At 40.6% G+C, this 24,056-nt stretch overlaps 1 protein-coding gene across 2 annotated transcripts in view; it reads right to left on the bottom strand.

The window, feature by feature from the left end:
• OLFM2 (olfactomedin 2) overlaps positions 1–24,056 on the bottom strand; it is a 551,253-nt gene that overhangs the window by 143,880 nt on the left and 383,317 nt on the right. For both annotated transcript variants that reach the window (XM_082255512.1, XM_082255513.1), the window contains exon 2: positions 14,639–14,788. In XM_082255512.1, coding sequence (XP_082111638.1) covers positions 14,639–14,788 — 150 coding nt within the window. The remainder of the gene's footprint in view (positions 1–14,638; positions 14,789–24,056) is intronic.

Raw genomic sequence — 24,056 nt, 5'->3', positions numbered from 1 at the left:
TGGACTATAATTTACTAATTAGGTGACTTCTGAAGGCAGTTGGTTTCACTAAATTTTGGTTAGGGGTACCAGAGTAAAGGGGGCTAAATAAAAATGCATGCCACACTTTTCAGATATTTATTTGCAAAACATTTTGAAAACCATTTATCATTTTCCTTCCACTTCACAATTATGTGCCACTTTGTGTTGGTCTAGCACATTAAATCCCAATAAAATACATTTACGTTTTTGGTTGTAACATAACAAAATGTGGTAAAATTTCAAGGGGCATGAATATTTTTTCAAGGCACTGTACTTGAGCACAAAGGCCTTCAGGTCCAAAAAATGACTTCTTTGCAAAAACATGTATTTTCAGGGTGTAGCCATACAAAAAGAACATTGCCCACCCCAGCGTTTCTCAAACTGTTCCCCCTAGAATGACCCTTGAAATAGGTTTCAGATCTTGGGGTACCCCTGATAAAAAACAATTCATTGTAAAGCAGGAAATACATGATTTGAATCTCAGCCGGTTCCTGCTGAACAGGACAAGATTCAAACCATGTATGGGCAGGCTGAATGTACCAAGTTGATCGATCAATTAACTTGGGTACAACCAGCATGCCAGGTTTTACCTGTGATTATCGCTAGCTATAGCCGCTAGCAATACTCACTGTCTTCTCCTGGTAGGGACGGCTTCCCCCCCACTGGGAGAAGACAATGGCCCGGCAGTAGGGATTCCTGCATTAACAGTGCTTGTGGTGATGGGAATCAAGTGAATTTTTTTCCTGCAATCCGTGGTTGCAACAAAGAAATTTGCTCCATGTATGGCCGACCTTAGTCAGCGCAAAGAATGTCCCCCTTTACAGTGGTGGTCAGAATGCCATCCTTAAAGATTGCTAAAAAGAGATCATTGTCATGCAGCTGGCTCTGCCAAGTGACTTTGGTCCTGGAATAATGCAGGCAATCAGAGAAGTCAATCAGCCACTGCTAAAAGAACCTCTAACAACCTCTGGAGGAACCTTGGTTGATAAAGGCTGGCCTACCCTATCCCAACTCTACTTTTGTGATACTATGGGGCCAACTTACTAAAACTGGAGAGTACAAAACTTGGAGCAGCTCTGCATAGAAACCAATCAGCTTCCAGGTTATTTTTGTCAAAGCTTAATTGAACAAGCTGAGGTTAGAAGCTGATTGGCTATCATGCACAGCTTCACCATTTTGTGCACTCTCTAGTTTTAGTAAATCAACCCATAATATATATCTGCTGCAAAGGCCTTCTTTATTTCACTGTTGATGGACAATCAAATTTGGGCTTCACTGCATTTCTTTTGACATTTCTTTAAACAGTTGTCTTCCTTAAATATGAACATTGGCCATCATTACATCCACATCAAGCATGAGAAATTGCATCTCTGGCTTAGGAAGGCAGAGCAATGTTTGACTGTATAAAATGCTAATGTGCTTCCAATTTAAGAAACTCCAGCCGAAAAAAAAAATGTTTTTTAAGCAATTATTATGGCCACTGCGCTCATGCAAAATGTCACGTTTTACTGCACAGCCTGTACTGGCTTCTGTCAGTGACCCTCCTGCTTTACTCAGAAAAATCAGGCATATTGTCTGATCCAGCATCTTTTTTTATATGTGATTTGCCTAAAATATGTGAGCTGTTTAGACATTTATTAAAGTGGTCTTAAGACCAGAAGGTTTTTTACCCTAATGCATTTGATGCATTAAGGTAAAAAACCCTTCTATGTGCAGCCCCCCCCCCTTCAGCCTCCTCTTCAGAGCAGGATCGCTGCTCTCTTTCTCATTACTGGCTCAGAGGCAGCAGCTATTGGCTCCCGCTACTCTCAATCACAGCCAGTGAATAGAGAGTAGATTGTGGGGCCAAGACGCGCTGTGTATGTCAATGGGCACACATAGTGCAGCTCAGGATCAAGCCTGCATGAGTGCCCCCATATCAAGCAGCTTGCTATGGGGGCACTCAGCAGGGGGGAGGAGCCAAGAGCACCAGCGGCCAACCCGAGAAGAGGAGGATATGGCTTGTGACGGTGTTCACCGTCACTGAAATTTAAGGACAGATGAGTGATGGTTTGGATTGCTTCATATTTGTTAGACAGTCAGTCTCCTCATTGAACTTCCTGGAATGACCATATTAGGAGTTGTACTTCCTGGTCAGAGACCTCATGGCAAATGGGAACAAATCTCCAGAGATGTATAGTAACTAAGTAGAACTACTTCACTACTGTACTTAAGTACCGAAAGGCGGTATCTGTACTTTCCTAGAGTAGAATTTTTTTCTACTACTTCCACTTTTACTTCACTACATTTTTTCGATGATTTCAATACTTCTACTCCAATATTTTTTTTTTTTTGTGCTGCATAGTTACTCGTTACAATTATAAAAATTACCACTGCCAGAACAGTAGATGACAGGTTTCATGAAGCTCAAAACATGTGTATTATCAGCGCATACGAAAATAAATGCTACTGTATGTATAAATAAAAGCTGCATTTGAAATAATAAAAAACAATATGATGTTCAAACTTTTGACTTCTTTCTTTAATAACTACATAACAGTACTTGTACTTTTACTTTCAGTACTTGAGTAGCAAATTTTTTTAAAAAAACTACTTGCAATACTTAAGTACAAAAAATGTTTAATACTTTAGTACTTCTACTCAAGTCACTTTTTGATTGAGCACTTCCACTTCTACTCAAGTCACTTTTTGATCGAGCACTTGTACTTTTACTCAAGTATGGGTTTCCAGTACTTTATACAACTCTGCAAATCTCAATATTTCTACATGGATACCTTGCTGACAAATATGAAGCAATCCAAACCATCACCCATCTGTCCTTAAATTCCAGTGACGGTGAACACCGTCACATGGCTGTTCTGTGCCAAAACTAAAGCACAAAGCAGGTAAGCATACCATGTTTGTTATGAAAAAAAATGCTTTTACAATCACTTTAAGTCTACTGCAGTATCTTTGTTTCAGAGGCGTTCCTGGCTCAACTTCTTTTCCGTGTGCATCACAGCTCCATTTGGTGCATGCAGGGTCTATGTGTATTCTCCTTCAGCAATAGCTTTGTGGGAACCTCCATGCGCAATATTGTTTTATTGTAATCCCCGCACAGTGGTCGATACTACAGGGGTGAGGTCATTTATTGTAATAATTAATTTCAAAGAAGAACACATACCATAATCTATAAAACACACACATGCATGTACTCAAATTCAGAGTAGCAAGCATTATGGTTACAATCATTTTTGGTATCCACAAACTTTTCTATTGAATAAACAAAATAATTACAATCGATAGCTTGGGAAATGGATCATGGGGATCTCCCAGAGTAAAAATGTAAGACAGATTTGTTTTGACAAATTTAACCACAAGTGTTTTTTGAACACAGCAAGAAGGACTCTTTGGAATATTTTGTAAAATTATTTGATACAAGGGTTATTGGGGAAGGGGGGGGGGTATTTTGGAACATTTTCTGTAAGAATGTTTTAAGTATCTAAAGGACACCTTAACATATTTACCTGGGTGGAAGGGTGAAGTACATTTCGAATGGCTCCACAGGGTAAACAAGGTGCAGATGCCCTTAACATTCTCACCATCACCTTGACATATTTACCTGGGTTGAAGGGAGAAGTACATTTCCGATGGCTCCATAGGGTAAGCAAGCTGCAAGTACCCTTCATATTCTCACGCCACCATATGGCACAAGGTGGGGTGGAAGGGCTGGAAAGTCTTGAGCACCAGACTAGAGTTTCCAGAGGACGATATATTTTTTTCAAGCCATACACCTAGCACAGAGGTCTCCAAACTTTCTAAACAAAGGGCCAGTTTACTGTCCCCCAGGCTTTAGGGGGCAGACTGTGGCCTGTGGTAGGAGAAAATGCCTGGGTGTCAATGGAAGTAAACAATGCCCCATTCTTGGTATCTGTGGAAGGAATAGTGCCCCTCCGATGGTATCAGTGGGAGGAATAGTGCCCCATCACTGGTGCCAGTGGGAGGAATAGGGCCCCATCACTGGTACCAGTGGGAGGAATGGTGCCCCACCATTGGTGTCGGATGGAGGAATAGTGCCCCATCACTGGTGCCAGTGGGAGGAATAGTGCACCATCACTGGTGCCAGTGGGAGGAATAGGGCCCCATCACTGGTGCCAGTGGGAGGAATGGTGCCCCACCATTGGTGTCAGATGGAGGAATAGTGCTCCAAGGGCCTAATAAAGGCAAGCAAAGGGCCAAATCCGGCCCCTGGACTGCAATTTGAAGACCACTGACCTAGCATGTAAGCTGGCATCAATGTGGCAAAAGACCAAAACCTTTGTGCCCTCCCAGCCCTGGTAAAACGACCCACATTGTTTCTGTTGTTCTGAACTGAAACTGTTCAGAGAAAGAATACAATGAAGAAAAAAAAAAAAGAAAAGAAAAAGCCACTAAAAAGGAAAAAAATGACGTTTAAAGATCTTGCAGTTTGGCAAACAAAAATATAATGGGTCAGAATGTGAAGGCAGCAAAGAGAATTTGTGATTACTTGCTCATCTCTGGAGAAAAAGAACAAAGGATTCTATTGACAACTAAAAAAAAATGTATACCCACCATACTTTTTTTAGGTGCGTTGATTACCAAGCTGTTGGGATTGGCCTAGTCTTGGACATAATAAAGATTTTTTTTTTTAATTTCCTTTAACACGCTTTGCTTAGGAAGACACAGGTTTTATACAAAGGGATATAGGTTATATGCGCACCCTTGTTCTCTAGCTTTGGAACAAACTAACTGGTAGACTCCATCAAAATTCTTTTTGAAGTCAGTCCTTTATGCTACGCTGAAGATCTAATATTTGTCATCTGCAACATCTGTAGATAGAGAACTGCACCCACACAAAAGTCTCCAGCAGGCAGTAAACAGACTCCGGACTCCATGTCACAAAAGAAGAAAACAAAGCATTATCTGCTTTATAGTCCATGCCTTTCCATGGGGTCTGGCTAATGGGGATTCATTAAACCCACATTAAATAAATCTGTTAGCAAGGCTTAATTAGCAGAATTACAGATGTCAACCTGGCAATTATAACTGTCTGAAAACATTTCCATCCCGCCATGATAAACATGCAGCACTGTATAATTATACCAAGTATTTCTATACCCTGGTAATGAATCGGTGTTACTGTATAATAATGCAGTGTAAATCAATTTTTAGGCAATAAAAATATCATCCGCTATGGTTATAATGAGTACCTGCCATGGGGATGTAGGATGTGGATTTAAACTAATTTGTGGCGGAATGTTGTTTTACATGGTCACACTCAGCATATACAATGATCAGCCATAACATTATAACTAGTTACCCAATTGAGTATTTCCCCTTCTTTCTGCCAAAACATCACTGACCCGTCAAGGTATGGATGCCAATAGAGGTGCACTTAATAGAAATTTTAGTACCCAGACTGAAAATTCAGGATGCACTTGGCCGAAACCGAAAATGAGAGTTTAAAAAAAAAAAAAAAATTATATATGTATATATATATATATATATATATATATATATATATATTATATATATATTATATATATGTATATATATATATATATATATATATATATATATATATATATATATATATATATATATATATACACACATATATAATTTATTTTTATTTTTTTAAAATATATATAAATATATATATATATATATAATTTTGATTTTCATATATATTTGTATTATATTATGTATTTATTTATTATTATTATGTATTATTGTATTTTTAATTAATATCATGAGTTTAAATGAATATGATTTTTTTTGTTGGCCATTACCGGCACCTTAAGAGCAAGAAAAGCTAAAAAAAAATGCATCCCTTTAAATTCTATGTATGTCTTTACACTGGTACATTGCGCTTCCGTTGTGGTGGTAAAAATCCTGCTTGCTCCATTTTTAATCAATTAAGAAAACCATGGCCCCAAAAACGCTCCTCCCCATTGAAAAGCATTAAAAACGCAGCAAGAACGCATCAGTAATGTGTTACATTTTTAATGCGATTATTTAGTCACATGAAAATTTTGTGCAAAATCTGCGCTACATTTGTGAAAAAATATGTGACAGCTACTAGCACAGGCCAATAGATAAAACCAAAAATATGTGTGTAAAAAGTGCTGCGCTAATCAACAAAATTGATGTACCATATATGCAACAAAATGGTCTCAATCAATGCCGTGTGCCAACACCACAGTGCAAAATAAAAGCAATTCATATATATGACAAAAAAAAATAATAAATGCATGTGTCCAGATGTGACATAACCACGCTTATCGGCCGTTTGTTGCGATTTCTTCTATGGCGATTTCTTCTATGGCTTCTATTCGCTGCAGCTCTCTTTGTTTTTACATACTTGTTTTTAACATAGATCAAGCGAGTGTACCTGTTTTCTTCTAATAAAATTGTTTGTATACAGTATCACGCTATAAGCTTTTATATCCTATATATATATACTAATTATGGGAGTGAAAGACCAATCCGTAAAACGCTGGGATTAACAGTATTTATGTGCAAGTGTTTGAAACCTATCTCTAAGGCTTGTTTGGCTTTTCCATTCATTTGGAAGCCAATATGCTCTGGTAGACAGCCATTTATATTAATTGGTGTAGATCCACGGAGAAGTCTAGTTGGGAAGCTGTTTTTTTTCTACAATGGATCTACAATTTTATTTTTTCTCGGAATCCACTATTGGGACACTGAATATAATTTTACAATTCTCATCATTCTTTCTTTTTGGATCTCTTTGCACCTGTATGGATTTTTTATGAACTGTTTGAACTAATGGCACTTTTCCACTGCAAGTACCGGCTCGGCTCTACTCGGCCTTGCTTGGCCCTGCTTGGCCCGGTTTGCTTTTCCACTGCTGGTACCGCATGGTACGGTGCTGGAACGGTTCGGTATAGGTTTGCTTTTCCACTAAAGTAGTACTAAAGTTAAGTGGGTGGGATAACAACGGGGTGGGTGGGATTCTCTGACCAATCAGTGGCTAGAAGTGACTGCATGCAAAGGATTGTGGGATATGGTACCAGTTATGGTACCTGTTGGAACCACAATCGAGTAGGTACTGTTTTTTCAGAGCCATACCGTACCGTACCGTTCGGTTCCATGCAGTGGAAAAGCGCCGCCGTACCGTACCGTACCGTACCGTACTGTACCGAACCGTTCCGACACTATATCATGCGGTACCAGCAGTGGAAAAGCACAAAAGCGTGCCGAACCGTTCGGTTCCATGCAGTGGAAAAGCGCCATTACTATTTGGATACATGAATTTATTGTATATTTTGTCATATGTATGAATTGCTTTTATTTTGTACTGTGGTGTTGGCAGACGGCACTGAGTGAGACCATTTTGTTGCATATATATGGTACATCGTGTTTATTGAGTCACATTACCTATAAAAAACACACCATAAGCACAGTAAAATAGTGGTAAAATCGCACAATAATATGCGTTTTGGCGCCATTATCAGCACCTTTGCCAAAACACCCTTTCGGCTGATATGTTTCAGCTGCCGAAATTTCAGTGCATCTCTACTTCTTAAAATATGCTGTGGAAATTAGCACAAAGCTGTCAGAAGAAGATCCTTTAGGCCTATGCTGGCTTGCCTTCTTCCCACGGTACATGCTGGTGCCATCTGTTCCCCAGGTAAGTGAGGCACACGCACCTGGCCATTCACATGATGTAAAAGAGACCGTGATTTATCAGACCAGGCCACCTTCTTCCATTGCTCTATTATCCAGTTCTGATTCTCATGTACCCATTATAAGCACTTTTGGCTGTGCACATGGGTTAGCATGGGCATCTTGATTGGTCTGCAGCTACACAGCCCCATATACAACAAACTGCCATGCACTGTGTGTGCCGACACCTTTCTATCAGAACCAGCATTAACCTTTTCAACAATTTGAGCTACAGTTACTCTTCTATTGGATTGGACTACACAGTCCAGCCTTCGCTCCCCACGTGCATCAATGAGCCTTGGCCACCCGTGAACCTGTCATCGGTGCACCAATTTTTCTTCCTTGGACCACTTTTGGTAGGTCCTCCTGACCACTGCAGACCAGGAACATCCCAGAATAGCCGCAGTTTGGGAGTTGCTCAACAAAATGCTCATTTTGCTACCATTAGTAAATAAATAGAAAGGTATATTATATTTACTTTTATGTACTTTTGAATGCCATTCGCAAAATCATCAGTCTACTGATGAGAATTTTCATATGAGAGTTCATACGAATGATTGCACAAACATTCATTCAAAAATCCACTAGTGTAAGGACATTTTCAAAGGCTAGGTTCACATTTCTGTGATGCAGGTAGGGCTGGCGCTAGACAAATTTCCATCCTAGGCAAGACCAGCTACTTGCAGCCCTCCTTTCCCCCAAAAAAAATAAAAATAAACTTGGCTTGTGGTTCTGGTTCTGGAGCATTACCACAATTACAAACTGCCATTTGTAAAAAAAAAAGGTGTTCAGGGGGTGACAAGATTGCCTTTTAAACGTCCAACAGCAGCCGCTCAACTGCAACCCGAAAAGTGGTCCACTGTGGATTACTTTTCAAAATTTTGGCTAGTGTGAACCCATTGTACAACCATTGTAATGCCACCAATATTCTTGTTCTTTTAACATGGTGACAGTAAACTGATACCTATGCTGCACAGGTGTCAGGTTTTTTTCACCCTGGTAAAAAGGACAGGTACAGTACATGGGTAGCATTGCAATGGCTATTATTAAAGGGGGGCACAGGCACTTCTAACAGCTCCCTGTATTTACTGGGCAAAAACATTTGTTTGCTCTCTTCTTCCTCACCTCAATAATTGTAGGATCTTTACGGCACAGTTCAGGAACACATAGAAGAAATGGAACTGGATGGCAGCATTCCGAGGCAAACAACTTTATTCAAAATAATTAAACGATGAATCATACAGCGAACGGTGGTAAAACAACAGGGTACAGCTAAGACGTTACGCCCCTCAACCGGTGCTTAATCAAAGCTACACAGTTCAGGAGCTTGAGTGCAGGCTTCTCCCTCATCAGAGCTGCCGCTTGCTCAATTCTTCACCTGCACTACAGGAAGCCCGTGGGATTTTCTTGCAGTGATGTAGAGTGAACTTGTGTACCCATTGGCTGAGGAGGCAGAATCAGGCAGTACGGCCTGTAGGCTGCAGGTTGCACCACCCCCTGCTGCCTCCTCAGCCAATAGCTGAACCTTCCTCATATGTCCCTCCCTTCTGACATCACCAAGGATCTCCAGTGGCATGGTATTTTTCTATACAATTTGTAAGAGACATATTGTGGCTGTGAAAAACAGGCTGTGCAGCTCCCGCAGCTGTTAGTCCTGCAGCTACACTAGCCTAGTTGCTGCACTATTGATTGATGCTTTGGTGGGTTGGACCCCCCTAACCCCCCCTTTATCTATGCCCCTGGGTCGTGACTATGCCCTAAGCGGCAGTGTGCCATAGGTGGCTGCTTAGTTCGCCTAGTTGTAGCCCTGAATGTAGTAACATGTGCCAAGTCGCGCATGTTCCTGCAATGCACAAAAAATGCAAATGCCTTTTGCAGATACGCGTCAGTGCCATTATGTCTTAATGGCACCACAGCGCACCTTGCTAACACACACACAAAATCATGCGTCAAAATGCACAGCGACAAAGTGCCATGCTTTTGGTGCAAAAAAATAAGGTATTTGGACTTCTTTGGTGCATTAAAATGAATGGGCTACCCTAAACTCCATGTAGACTGTCGCACCTGCATAGGTGTTAACAGAGCCTTAGCAAAACAGTTAGGTGACCAGCCTGTGATTGGACAGTGAAGGAGCAGGAAAAAACTGAATACATAATTTCTCTGCTCTCCCGTGCAGTCAGCATACAGTGTGCAAATGAAACACACCTGATTGGCTCCAAGAACTGGCCCTCCCTTTTTTCGGTCTGAGTGCTGCAATACAGGAAATTACTGTATTACTGTACTATTAATGTACTTTACTGTAATTACCATATATCTGCTAGTTGCATTTCAAATACATATAAAAATGAATAAATTGCATTAATTGGTGTTTTTTATTATTTGCCTGGAGTTCAACTTTAAAGTAAACTAAGTGAACTTTATCACATTTGCAGTGCTTGCTGCATAACATTAGTAAATCCTGCAATGGTTTCACATGCTCCCTGAAATGTTTCTCTCCTGGTGAGTTCTAAGTAGAGTACACCTAATACTCTGGATACACGTAATACTTCGGGTACAGTGATTGTGATGCCATGTTTCAGGCATGATCATTCTGCAGTTCCAAGTTTTGGATGCAATACGCTAATATGATGTTCTGGGCAGAGAAACGAATAGCATATTCCAGGCCTAGTCACTATAATGGGTGGCATATGTACATACTTTAGTGACATGTTCCTGGCACGGTGGCACCAATTGCATGTTCTGGGCAGAATAGTTTGGAAGAAATATTCTAGGCACCAAAGTTCTGCTGTCATTTTTCAATCACTTTGAATAAATGCAAAGTCTTAATTCATATAGAAAACAAAAGGCCTGTTCTGAGCATAATCACAGAACCATTTCAGGCTAATCTGCTTTCATACTTAAAGTGCAAGTTCACCTTCTGCAACATTTACCAAAAAGCCCCATATGCAATTCCGTATCCTCTGAAAAGAACATGCCAATGCTCCCAGGGAGGGGGGCTTCTCTGCAAAAAATACTGTCTCCTTGATCCCCCTCCATTCTATCGTTTGCAGGACAGGATACTATTCTGCACCCCCTTAGTGACCACTCCGGGCTTTGCAAACAGCATTCTGAGAGGTGGAGCCAGCTGTCAATCAGGCAGCTTGATGGATTCCCGAAAATACTGTCTGGATCATTCCAGAGACTGGAGCGGCTCCGCTATGTCAGCTGAGATTGGGCCAAAATCAGCTATAAGCTGACTATGGGTCACAGGAGAACAAAACTGGCCCTGCCCCCTCTCTCTCCTGATTGGCTGACTGATTGACAGCAGCGGGAGCCAATCACGCCGCGCTGCTGTCTCAGCCAATGAGGAGGGGAGTCTGGGGCAGCTGAGAAACTCCTGCAACATTGCTGGATACAGATGGGCCCATGTAAGTATTAGGGGTATTAGGGGGGCTTTTGCACACAGAAAGTTTTTTTTATCTTAATGCATAGAATGAAAATAGAATAGAAAAAGAAATAGAATAGAAAAAAAAAAAACTTCTGCCTTTACAATCCCTGAATGCATAACTGCAATAGAAAGAAGTCAGGTGACCAACATGGCTGTACTGTCTGGCAGGGTAGAGTAAAAGCAGTGCATAAAGCAGGCAATGTAAAAATGTAAAAAAAAACATGAATTGGTTTTAAAGGATAATTTTAAAAGCAAAGTATTTTGTAGCTTATGAAAAGGAACACATTGAAGGGTTGGCAAATGCTAAATGCAGTACCTGCAGCAACCAATCTGAATCCACTTTCTATTAGACGGTGGTCAAAAAAGTGAATGTGTATTGGTCCCTATTGTTTATTTTGAATGATGTATTTATGGACTCAAGCGAGATTACAAAAGAATATCAATTAACAACTTGAACAACAATATAGGTTACTGAGAAATATACTGCAGGCATCAAGTAAGCAAGGAGGTTTGGCAAGCCTACAAGTGTCAAGCTGTAGTTGGGTACCATGAAAATGCATAGTCTGTTATCACACTCCACCAAAGGGAAATTCACTCCAGGTGAGCACATTGGCCATCCATCCACAGCATAGCCAAGGTTTAAGTGAAGCTGCCACCACGGCTCATCTGGATATACACAATTGAAATAAATCCAGAATTTTCTGCAACACTTCACCTTTATTGATCCTTCATGTAAAAGACATCACAGACAGTGTGGGGTACAGTAAACGTTTACGTGTTTTGCGCTGTGGCTAGTGTTTACTCATAACCTCAAGGTTAACCCGAGGTTATGAGTAAGCGCTAGCCACAGCGAGAAACACGTCAACTTTTACTGTACCCCACACTGTCTGTGATGTCTTTTACATGAAGGATCAATAAAGATGAAGTGTTGCAACAAATTCCAAATTTCTTTTGATTCTGTTACCATACTGCCCTTTACAACGGGTAGCAATGGAGGTTGCAATTGCAGGAGGTCGCAGTACTTACTGTGGTATAATCTAATTTTTGTTTATAGCAGAAAATATGAAGGAGGAAAACTGGGGAAAACTCTCCTGAAAAAAAAGTAAAAAAAAAGGGGGGGGGGCACCAGGGAGTCTATATAGTCTGATAACTACACTGGATAAAATCCTAGCATGGTTTCACCCAGGTGCTACTCCTTCACTCCACTTCAGTCAGCATCCCCTGAAGAAGTCAATTGACCAGCCACACAACACATTGGGCGGAGCAGGGTGACATCACTTCTGGTTGAAGATTGAAACCTGAAATGAGTGGTATAGTGTTGTTTTATGTGCTTTACTTGAGTCTGGTTGACTCTCCTTACTTGGGTTTTTTTGCATTTTATTGATTTAAGTAAAATAAATACTTTACTATCTTGAATACTTTTCTCCTTCTGAGATACATATGGATAAGCGACTTATAACCTCTTTAAGCGACTTTCGTGTTTATTTTTGGGGATCATTAGTGATCACATGGATATCTCCAAGCATATGTGACCTATATTAATTTATGGAACTATTATTGAGGTGAGTGTTCACTCTGGAAGGCGGTGGAGCACTGTCTTTTTTTCTAGGGCATTTTTTAACATTGTCAAGATACTGGAATCACTTATTCTATATTGGACATTAGTTCTGGGACTTTTGTTATATATTTTTGCACTTTTATTTTTATTATTTATATTTATCCAATTATTTTGAAGATGCACTGGTAAGATTGATAAAATATTGCACTGTATGTAGCATTATGTGCTATAAGTTCACTTTGCATTATTCATTATTTATGATAGTTGATTTAAAACATTGTGATATGTTGTGGGAATAGTATAACACTAATTCCTATTTATGATAATTTTTTAAGAGCAGTGTAACATTGATTCACATATATTTTGTCTTTTCTGATGTGGGAACACATTTGAGTGTATGAGTGTATGCAACAGTTCTTGCTTTATTTTGGTATTTATTTGGTGGTAAATGTAGAGCAATAATGATTTTTGTTCTTTAGTTCACTAGTGTCTAAGGAAATGTTGGAAATTTTTTTCTCAATCAGCAGCTGCAGCCAATCAGCTACAGCCGCTGATCAGTGCATTTGGTGGGTTCAGCTGTCAGAATAATATGTCCCAGTAGGGTGGATCCCTCCATCCACTTGTTTTTGTGGATAGGGGAATCTGTTCATTTATTTTTTTTCGTTCAGCCCAATGGCTAAGCAAAAAAAACTAACAATGTATGGCCAGCTTTATGCGCAATTCCCCTTTTTATATGTCACCTATAAACATGGCATGTCTTTACTTTTTGAGTTCAGGTCAACTTAAAAAAGGAACTCCAGTCATTTTGAAAAGTTAGCAGCTACAATTGCTGTAACTGCTGACTTTTAATGAACAGGTACTCATAAGCCCAGATATCCAGCACAGTCATCACCCAGGCTGGTTCTTCACTGGTCTTCGGGTCACCATATTTGTAGTGTTATTATGTGGTCACACCCCTTTAGCACCTGATAGTTTAAATACATGTACAAGCTATTGGGATTTGAGCACAGGTATATCTTTTCTCTGTTGTAACGCAGATCAGTGACCAGACCTGAATTTAGAACCTTTCCCCCACCCTGTGTCTTTATGCCTGAGGTTGGCATGGTGTCCACCGTAGCATTTGCAGTGGCAAAGCAGTGCAGGACTGACCATAAGAGGAATTACTTTGATGCAGTTGGCCAGCTTAAGCATGTATTTTATTGTGTAGTTTGTTGGAAAGGGTGTACAGCAGTGTGCAGAGGATCCATCCACAATTTTTAGTGTTATGTAGTCACACCCCCTATAACACCTGCTAGTTTAAATACATGTACAAGCTGTAGGGATTTTAGCACAGGTTTATCTTTTCTCTCTTCACCATATTGAGTGTGGGAATCCGGCTGTGTCTTCCTTCTGGCTCCCAGTCGGCTCCCCACTGCACATACGCAGGATGTGCTGCACTTCCTGAATGGTCCCGCAGTCTCCTGGGTGCTTATGACCTGTCCCAAGAGGTTGCAGGCATGGTGGGGGGGGGGGGGGGGGGTGGGAACCTAGGCGAGAAGAGTGGAAGTGGATGCGGGTACCTGCCAGAAATTGGTATCCACTCCCAGAAAAAAAAAAAATAAAATTACATTATTGGCAGGGGATGGAGTAAGATTTCAGATTTAAGGCCAAGTTCCACTTTAAGCGGTTGAAACCATACTCCATAAAGGCATAGAACAAGTTATAAAGTGTAGCTGAAATGATTTAGGTTATCCAGCTCTTGGGATTAGTCCAGGTCTAAGTTGGTGCACTTTGTACATGATCGCTGCCATTACTGTATAAGTCCATCAGTAATTCTGTAAAATACGTTCTCATGAATATTAAATGAGACCACAAAATCTCTGCATCCCTCGTACATTTCAGCCTTTCCTTCACTGACACTATAGTCCGTCTGTGTTGTGCTGCAGTTCATGCATGCTTACCTTTTCCATCAGCTGTCTAAGCTGCCGACTTCGGGGGTCTCTGGAGCAGGAGGTCTGGGCAGGGGCCACCACTGTGCAGACACATTTGCCATCCGGGGTTTGCGCTGAAGTGTAAATTTGCCACCCATCTTCAGGGCTGGGGAACAGCGTCTGCCAATACAATTGAAAGAGTCATTGTGAATACAAGTAACAAGTCAAGTATATTAAACAAGGCAGCAGAAAGAGAGCCAGTAAAATGTAACATGCTGTAAACCATGACAGACGGATTTCTTAAAATGATATCAGATTGGTAACTAGTGTATTATAATGGATAGGTATGGGCTGCAGATCTTTGTCTAGTACAGTAAAACTTTGGATTGCGAGCATAATTCGTTCTGGAAACATGCTTGTAATCCAAAGCACTCTTATATCAAAGCAAATTTCCCCATAAGAAATAATGGAAACTCAGATGATTCATTACACAAGTCCTTCGGTTTATAGTCTATATACAAAGATTATAGCAATGTGATAGGTTGTGTAACCATACAATGTCCATCCACAATATGCAGCCTTCCCAAGGGGATTAGAAGCAAAATCTAGCAGAGCTACAGAATATAAAAGAGATGAGAGGCGCCTCTAAGTGTAGCAATATGGTTACATTTAATGAAGGTTCAACATTTAGCAACTCACATGGTTGATGATTAAAATAGGCACATCTAGGTATGCAGTCATCCGGGGTAAAGTTGTCCACATAGACCATCTTCTGAACCACCGGCTCTCACCACTGTCAGTCTGCAATCCTGACCGGGAAGAATAGCCTGCAGTAGAGCGATCTGAAAGTGAGGCTTTGAATCACTCGTGGAGTGCAGCGGGGAAGGGATGATGAAGATGGCTGTGCAGAGGATGGTTTATGTGGACAGCTTTACCCCAGATGCCTGCATACTTAGATGTGCCTGTTTTAATCATCAACCATGTGAGTTGCTAAATATTGAACCTTCATTAAATGTAACCATATTGCTACACTTTAGAGGCTCCTCTCTACTTTTTTATACATGACGCTACTTTTATATCAAGACATCGCTTGTATATCAAGTCAAAATGTATTTAAAAAATGTGCTTGTCTTGCAAAGCGCTCTCAAACCAAGGGTACAGTGGTTTTCAACTCCAGTCCTCAGGGCACACTAACAGGCCAGATTTTAAGTATTACCTTGGGGAGATGCAGACTAGAGTACTGCAATCACTGAGCAGCAAATTATATCACCTGGGATGTATTTCAGTTTTCTTGCAAACTTGGCCTGTTGGTGGGTCCTGAGGACCGGAGTTGAGAAACACTGGTCTAGTAAACATAAGCGTTTATGTTCATTAGGCAGGATTCAAAATCCAATGATGAAGGCGGTTATTAAATCTTATTTACAAAATCTACCAGATGGAAAATAATGGTATCATTCAGATTGATACTGTAAAGCCCTTCTCCAACGTTTGTATAAAGCAGGGAAGACTTTAGAGCAGTGTTTCTTCTTTAGAGCCTCTGTTGGGTTTTTATTACTGCTTGTGTCCCTGTCGGAAAAACTGGTTCTCTCAGATCTTTCCAACAGGAAGCCAAGCAAATACAAAAAGGAATCTTTAGATGAGCGGGGAAGGGTATTACTTTCTGATAATGTTTTTATGAGAAGCAGGTATTTGATCCATCCAACCAGTCAAATAACTGCAGAGGCTGGGGGAAACAAAGTGTTTCAATACAAGGGCTTCCAGAAAAGTAAGTATGTCTTATCTTTTACAGGTGTTTTTTTTCTTTGTAAGTGACCCTGTGGCAACGTAGACACTAAACAAAACCTACAATGTGGAAAATATGACCTTATTCCAAAAATGCTAGCTTCCTGGCATGCTCATCCTACTGCCTGAATCACTGACCTAGAACAAGAATACACATTAATAAGGTGTTAAAAGTCAGAAATCCCTATCTGTGTACTATGTCCTGGTCAATAACCTAGGCTGGCCATCATTGTCAGGACAAGGTCATCTAGAGTCCAGGGTGAACATGTCAAACTGTACCCTCCCCCCCCCCCCAAGATGTAAGAGCAATGTGTGTAAGCAAAGTTCCCCCCACAAAAACACTAATTGATTAATATGCATGCTTACCCCCAAACATACATTTCCCCTCCTCCAAGTAGAAATCCACCCCCTGCTGAAACCCCCCCCTTTTTACATCTTTGCCCCCTCTTCCCCCAATTCCCCTAGCTCAAATGCCCCCCCCCCCCCAAAAAAAAAAAACAATTTACCCCTACTAGCTCAAATCTTCTACCCGATGTCATAATACAATAGCACAATGGGAAGGACGTTTTATTATTGTATGGGCTGCCAAAGAACATTGAAGGAAAAGGGTCAGCATGACAGCCAGTCAGCTAGCATTCTTGGAACCTTTGACAGTTATGGCGCTTTTCCACTGCATGGAACAGAACGGTTCGACTCGCTTTTGTGCTTTTCCCCTGCTGGTACCGGATGGTACGGTGTAGGAACTGTTCGGTACGGTACGGCGGCACTTTTCCACTACATGGAACCGAACGGTACGGCTCTCTAAAACAGTACCACCTCGATTGTGGTTCCAAGAGGTACCATACCCGGTACCATATCCCACAATCCTTTGCATGCAGTCACTGCTAGCCACTGATTGGTCAGAGAATCTTTGTTATCCCACCCACTTAACTTTAGTACTACGTTAGTGGAAAAGCAAACCATACCGTACCGTACCGAACCGTTCCAACACCGTACCATGCGGTACCAGCAGTGGAAAAGCAAACCGGGCCAAGCAGGGCCAAGCAGGGCTGAGTAGAGCTGAGCCGGTACTTGCAGTGGAAAAGTGCCATTATCCATTTACTGTATACTAAAAAAAAAAAACTGAGGGGGCTGTAAAACTGTGCATGAAAGAAGATACTGCTACCAATAATAATAACATTATTGTCTTGTTATATGACTGGACCTGGCTTAAAACATCTTTTTGCCAATCATTTTCTACTATTAAACATTGACTTTATCTATTTATCTCCTAGGGTGACCCACACCTTCATCCACATTTGTGCAGTCACTCTACACAGGAAATCAATGGTGACAAATTGTAAAAGTCAATGACTTTCTATTTAACAGTAGCTAAAATAAGGCTGACTAATACAGCATTGGGTGGATTGTAGATATGGCAACTTCTACTGCAGCCTGGATTTGCCACTGAAGGGTGGCCAATCTGGATTTAGGGCTAACATTAGCAAAAGTGGCTGGATTATGTGAACACATTGGCCATCCTGGATGTTTTAAGGCTCACAAGTCTCCAGATGCCCATTCAGTTGTAAAAACACAATTAGAGTACCAACATACCATATACATACATAGTTACATAGTAGGTGAGGTTGAATTAAAAAAACAATAGTCCATCCAGTTCAACCTGTGTAGGTGTGTGTGTGGCCGTAATCATCTCTCATACCCCTGAATGTTTTGATCCTTGAGGTGTACATCCAAGAGTCTTTTAAATGTAGCCATACTCACCGCAGTAACTACCATTTGTGGTAGAGAAATTCACAGTCTAGTAGCCCTTACAGTAAAGAACCCCCTGCGTAGCCTGAGGTTAAAACGCTTCTCCTCTAATCGCATTATATGGCCTCGTGTCCTCATGCATTCCTTGCGACTGAATCGTTTTTTTTCTATGTTGATATCAACGTTGAGGTATTTATAAATTGCTATCATGTCCCCTCTCAGGCGTCTCCTCTCCAGGGAGAATAAATCAAGCGCTTGTAAGCGCTAAGCGCTCTTCATAATTAATTAATACCAACAAAACAAAAGATCACACAACCTGTCTAAATTCTAAAATGGACATACAGTAGTAGCCTTTAATTAATAAACACAATAAACCATTCAATACCAAAAACTATGTATCAGTTTACACATTGATGCAAACAATTCTAACCACAGATAAAGGTCTTTAAAGGCTTGTAGGGTACTAGAACAAAAACCTCTCTGCTTTCAAAAGCAAAGGCCACTCATCCATACTACACTGCCTCGGAAATGCTGTATGACCCTAACCACAAACACAGCAAGTCAACTACGTTTACCAATCCAATCTCCAAAAGTAGGAAGTAGCTCCATGCCTGAGATGGGTCCCAATAATACAACTTAACTTTGAAGATCGTCTTCAAAGACCCAACCACAATACTAAGCTGCCATGACATGAATCATCCCCAATAGTCAACAAGAACACACAAAATTGCTGTGGGAAACGGAAGATGGGGATGTTTGTCTGTTTCCCCTCAGCAGGCACTTGGAAGACCTGCCCTTCCTGCAGCCTACCTTCAATCAGGTAAGAGCCATCACCCCATTAACACCTACTTGTAGTCGGCACTAACAGCAGAGAAGGTATGAGCCACAAAAACATGGAGACAGTCTCTTATGTAATGATTGCTTATCAAGCAAACTGAGATATACGGTCTTTAAGGGAAGCAAGGTCGTAAAACCAATTCTAGTCCAACAGGTTCTGTACACCAATTTTCATTTCCTAGAGAGCAACAGGAATTACCAGAGGCTACCACCATTAAGCTCTCATTTCATACAGGCACTTTGCTTCTCTTTCACCGTTCACAGGTCCACTACAGGTTTTCAGGGCACCAGAGATTGCTGCAACAGATACTCTGCCACATATACAGGGCTATCTGGCCTAAAATCTTTCACTTGTCTGACTAAGGGATGAGTTATAACTTTCCCTCACCACACAGGTGTAGCCTTTTTGTCCTAAAAAAAGGCTACTATGTCAATTTAGTTTTTGGTTGGGCTGTAGTTAGCTCATACTGATTGTATAGTTTTTCACCTGGTTTTTCCCTAAACTTAAATTGGCTTGTGATTTCTCACTGTCACAAGTAGATGTCACTGGTATCACTGGTCATAATATGAGATTTCACAAAAAACAACCTGATTCATGAATATATATATATATTATCTTCAGCTAATACAATAGGAGGGTTAAGCCACTGGTGCATGCTGGGGGTAGGGTATACATATTTGGGACAAAATGTGAAAAAAATATCAGTGCAAAAAAATGTGACACAATGATTCTAAATCATAAAAATCATATCATAAATATTTGTGCCAAAGATTATATGTGCTAAAAATAGTAATCAATATCCGGCTGCTCACACCAAAAATTGTGCTCCTCACAACAAAATAAGATGTCTAACGTATAAAGTGTTGCGCCAGATAAATATATAAGTGCACAAATAAAAAAAAAAAAAAATATATATATATATATATATATATATATATATATATATATATATATATATATATATATATATATATATATATATATATATATATATATATATATATATATATATATAAAGGTATAAACATATACAAAAACTATAGATGTGAACAAAAACACACTTTCTGGAACATTAGTGCTGTTCTTGTGCAAATCATAAATGTGCAAAATCCAGTGACTGAAAAAAGTCCATCAAATAAGTCCCATATTCCAATTAATATGATAATATCTCCGTGACCGTGTCAGGAATCCCTCCACCATCTAAAGTGGCCTCTCACCTTATACATAGACCCAAGAATCACCCTGGGTCTACAACAGCTATTACCCTCACTAGGGGGTTAGGATGTTAGTCCACAGGAAAGGGGGTCCCAGGTTCCTCCTTCAATCTCGGATGACAAAGTACATATAGGAAACAAAGAAAGGAGTACTCTCTGTTTTAACTAATAAGGTAATTTTATTGGCAGATGACTGCACCTTCATTAAGCAGCACTCGTTAGTGCATGCATATAAAACCATTTCTCATACAAATAGGAAGCAGGAAGGGATGTGACGATCGGCATGCAGGCTCCGCCCCCTATACGCATTACGTCAGGGCTCTCACAGCTTTGACTTCCTCGATAGGTATGGAGTCTACATGGGATGCCTCACATTAAGAGACCGTCCGGTCTCTGATGCTGCACAATGATTGGATCGTGGAACAGATACCCGCCCAACAATTAGCATGATTGTGGGACACCGGAACTGCTAAGAATCAGCATATCCAAAGGTGACACATAACTTACTCCCACATACTGATTAGGAAAATTGTAAAACAGCAGATTATATATTGTATATCAGAGACTGCATACTGAACATCACATCTACAAGCTACCAATGGGACAGGCCATGCGCTCACTCTTTTGCTTCAGACTGAGACCTGGGGATGTGCTGCTGGATGGAGCTATGTGGTTAGGCCCAATAGCCTGTTTTGTGGCTTAATGTGTGCTGAAGTGGTCCTAAAGCTGTCCAGCCTGCTCTGAAGGAAGCTGTACCAAGGAGGAGACCCAGGGGTGACCCCTTGCTGGAGAGAGCCAGGAAGAAGGCTGGCCTCTCAGAAGAGCCTGGTGACTCACTTGAAGAACTCACTGAAACTTGGGAACATGCTTAGAGCATTGCAAGGTCGGCTTAAAGATTCTGACACTGTGAAGCTAGACATTGATCTGGATCTGGGGATTCTGTAATTGATTTGCTATGGTATCTGGGACCCCTAACCCTCACTTCCTTAACCGTTCTGCAATAAAACTTTAAAAAGACACAAGTGACTGGCGCCCGATATCCTTTCTCATCCCCCTATTTAAGTCATGGACTCAGCCCTGGTGTGAAATGCTAGCCCACCCCTGCCCACCTCTGGAGGTGCTATCCTGCCTATTGGGTGTCAGAGGGGTGCTACCCGGGGTCATGTCCCTACATAAAACTTCCTCACATGCTATATATAGCACTTCTGCAGTGTTAAATCTTAAATCAAGACGTATTCAAAAAAGTTGTATGGTAATGTATATGCTGGGAGCACCATATTTTTATGGTTTTGTCATCTATGTCAATGTTTTTGTAAAGTTGTATTTCTTTCTTTCTTTTGTATGTAAAGTAAAATTAATAAAAAGATATAAAACTTAAATATAGCACTTCTGCACCTCAAAATGACTGCCCAAAACTTGCAAGAACTTTGTGTCAAAGCTACACACAGACTTTCAGCATGGCATCCGGAGCCCATGGCGGAGGATATAATAATCCCATTCTAGCTGACTGTAAGCAGAATTTATGTGCCTGCATTGTTTACTCATAATCAAACAGGGAAGTGAATAACAATCAAAGGAACGTTGTATCATTCACCAGCAGCGCTAACCCGTCAGAGTGGCACTCGCATTCCTCAGGTATTGCAGATTCCACCCCAAATCACCTGAATACAACCTCAACCGCTTTTCTTTAAAGAATATGTAAACCTATTATTTCATATATTATTATTATTATTATTATTATTATTATACAGGATTTATATAGCGCCAACAGTTTGCGCAGCGCATTACAATGTGAGGGAAGACAATACAGTTACAACACAATTAATTACAGTACCTGATATGTGCCTATTGTACCATGTACTTGCAATAAAATGTATCATGCTCTCTTTGTATTGTTTTCTTTGCGTGAAATCCCTGGTGGTCCTGCCAGTCCTGTGCTTTCTTATTGAAAACTGACCACACTAGGCATCTAGGCATGAGAGCACAGTGTAATAAGTTCTCTAGCTGTGCTGAGAATTCAGCCTACTCTCCTCCGATTATCAGACTTGTCCTGGCACCCCCCCCCCCTTTTTTACAGCCTTTAACTTGGAAGACCAGTGTGCTGCTGTTGTTTCAACTCCACCAGCTCTATAAAAAGGACAATAAGTATTTATAATGTTTTTATATGTATACACAAATGTTTTGCCTTTCATTTATATTTTATACTGAATGGGTTGTTTTACAAGGTGAGGGCCTACATATACTTTAATTCTTTACCTGCCTAATTCACCATACTAAACACAGTCAGGCAGGTCTTACACCTAGATAAAAGGTGCAATCAGTACAATCTTAACAATATTAAATAAATATCCGCAAAATGTAAAATGCATAAATGTCCGGCTGCTAAATCTAAATGTGTATTCTACTCCACATGGACATAATAAATATCCAACAATGCTGCGCCAGAATAAAGTAAAACAAATAGTTTATGATTAAGGGATGCTGGGCTGGTTTAGAGATGTTTTATATTTTATTTTTGTATTTGCGCATTTTATGTATTTATATTAATGTTAAATGGCTGCAGTGTGAAGTATATTAGGACTGACAGGCTCCGTGTTATATTGAGAGATGAATATCTCCTTAACCCCTTCTGGACCGGAAGATTTTCCCCCTTTAATGACCAGGCCATATTTTGCGATTCGGCACTGCGTTATTTTAACGGACAATTGCGCGGTCGTGCAACGCTGTACTTAAATAAAATTGATGTCTTTTATTTCCCCAAAAACAAAGCTTTCTTTTGGTGGTATTTTATCACCTGTGTGATTTTTATTATTTGCGCTATAAACAAAAAAAGAGCGACAATTTTGAAAAGAAAAAACAATATTTTTCACATTCTGCTATATAACATTCTCAAAAAAAATAAATAAAAATCAAATTTTTTAACATTTTAGGCAAGTTTGTTTTCTGCTACATATTTTTGGTAAAAAAAATCGCAATAAGCGTATTTTGATTGGTTTGCGCAGAAGTTATCACGTCTGCAAACTACGGGAAAGATTTATGTCATTTTTATTGTTTTTTTTTTTTACTAGTAATGGCGGCGATCTGCAATTTTTAGCGGAATTGCGACATTGAGGCGGACAGATCGGACCCCTGACTGACATTTTTGACACTTTTAGGGGTTCCAGTGACATTACTACAGTAATCAGTGCTATAAATATGCACTGTTACTGTAATGACACTGGCAGAGAAGGGGTTAACATTGTGGGTGATCAAGGGGTTAAATGTGAGCCTAGGGAGTGATTCTAACTGTGGGGGAGGGGGGCGTGGCTTCTGAAATGATCATAGAGACCTGTGATCCTATATAGAAGAATCACAGGTGCTCTATGATCATTCCAGGAAGAAGAACGGTCAGCTGTGTTTACAACAGCTGACCGTTCTTATCTCTTAGCGGGGAACAATCGCGGGTGTCAGGCGGCAATCGGAGCTGCCTGCCCCATGCATCGGCTTACCCCCTAGCTGCCTGCTCGCGACCGACGTAGACCTGCGTCGATTTGCGCAGCAGAGCCACATTGCCGCAGTAAAAAGGCGGCGGCCAGTAGGGAACCAGTTAATATATTTTATTTGTAGCACCGATTGTCGATTATCTGATCTGATATCCTGGGACAGGAAGTGGTGCCAATCAGCTATGGTAGTCGCAGCTCCGTACATTATGTATATTTAGTCTGGCGTAATGTGAGGAGTTAGGCACTTCTGGTTTCAGTCCTCTACGAATCACTCTAGGGGAACGTCATTGGGCGGAGTTGTCCGCCCCTCCGATTGTTCCAGCTGATTCCTCAATGGTAACTGATAGGTGGGAGGAGGCTTTTAGTTATGCGGCCTATATAAC

This window comes from Pelophylax lessonae (genome assembly GCF_965119305.1).
Source record: "Pelophylax lessonae genome assembly, chromosome: 4".
Lineage (NCBI taxonomy): Eukaryota > Metazoa > Chordata > Amphibia > Anura > Ranidae > Pelophylax > Pelophylax lessonae.
Note: the sequence above shows the minus strand (reverse complement) of the source record. Positions and strands in the feature narration are given on the sequence as shown.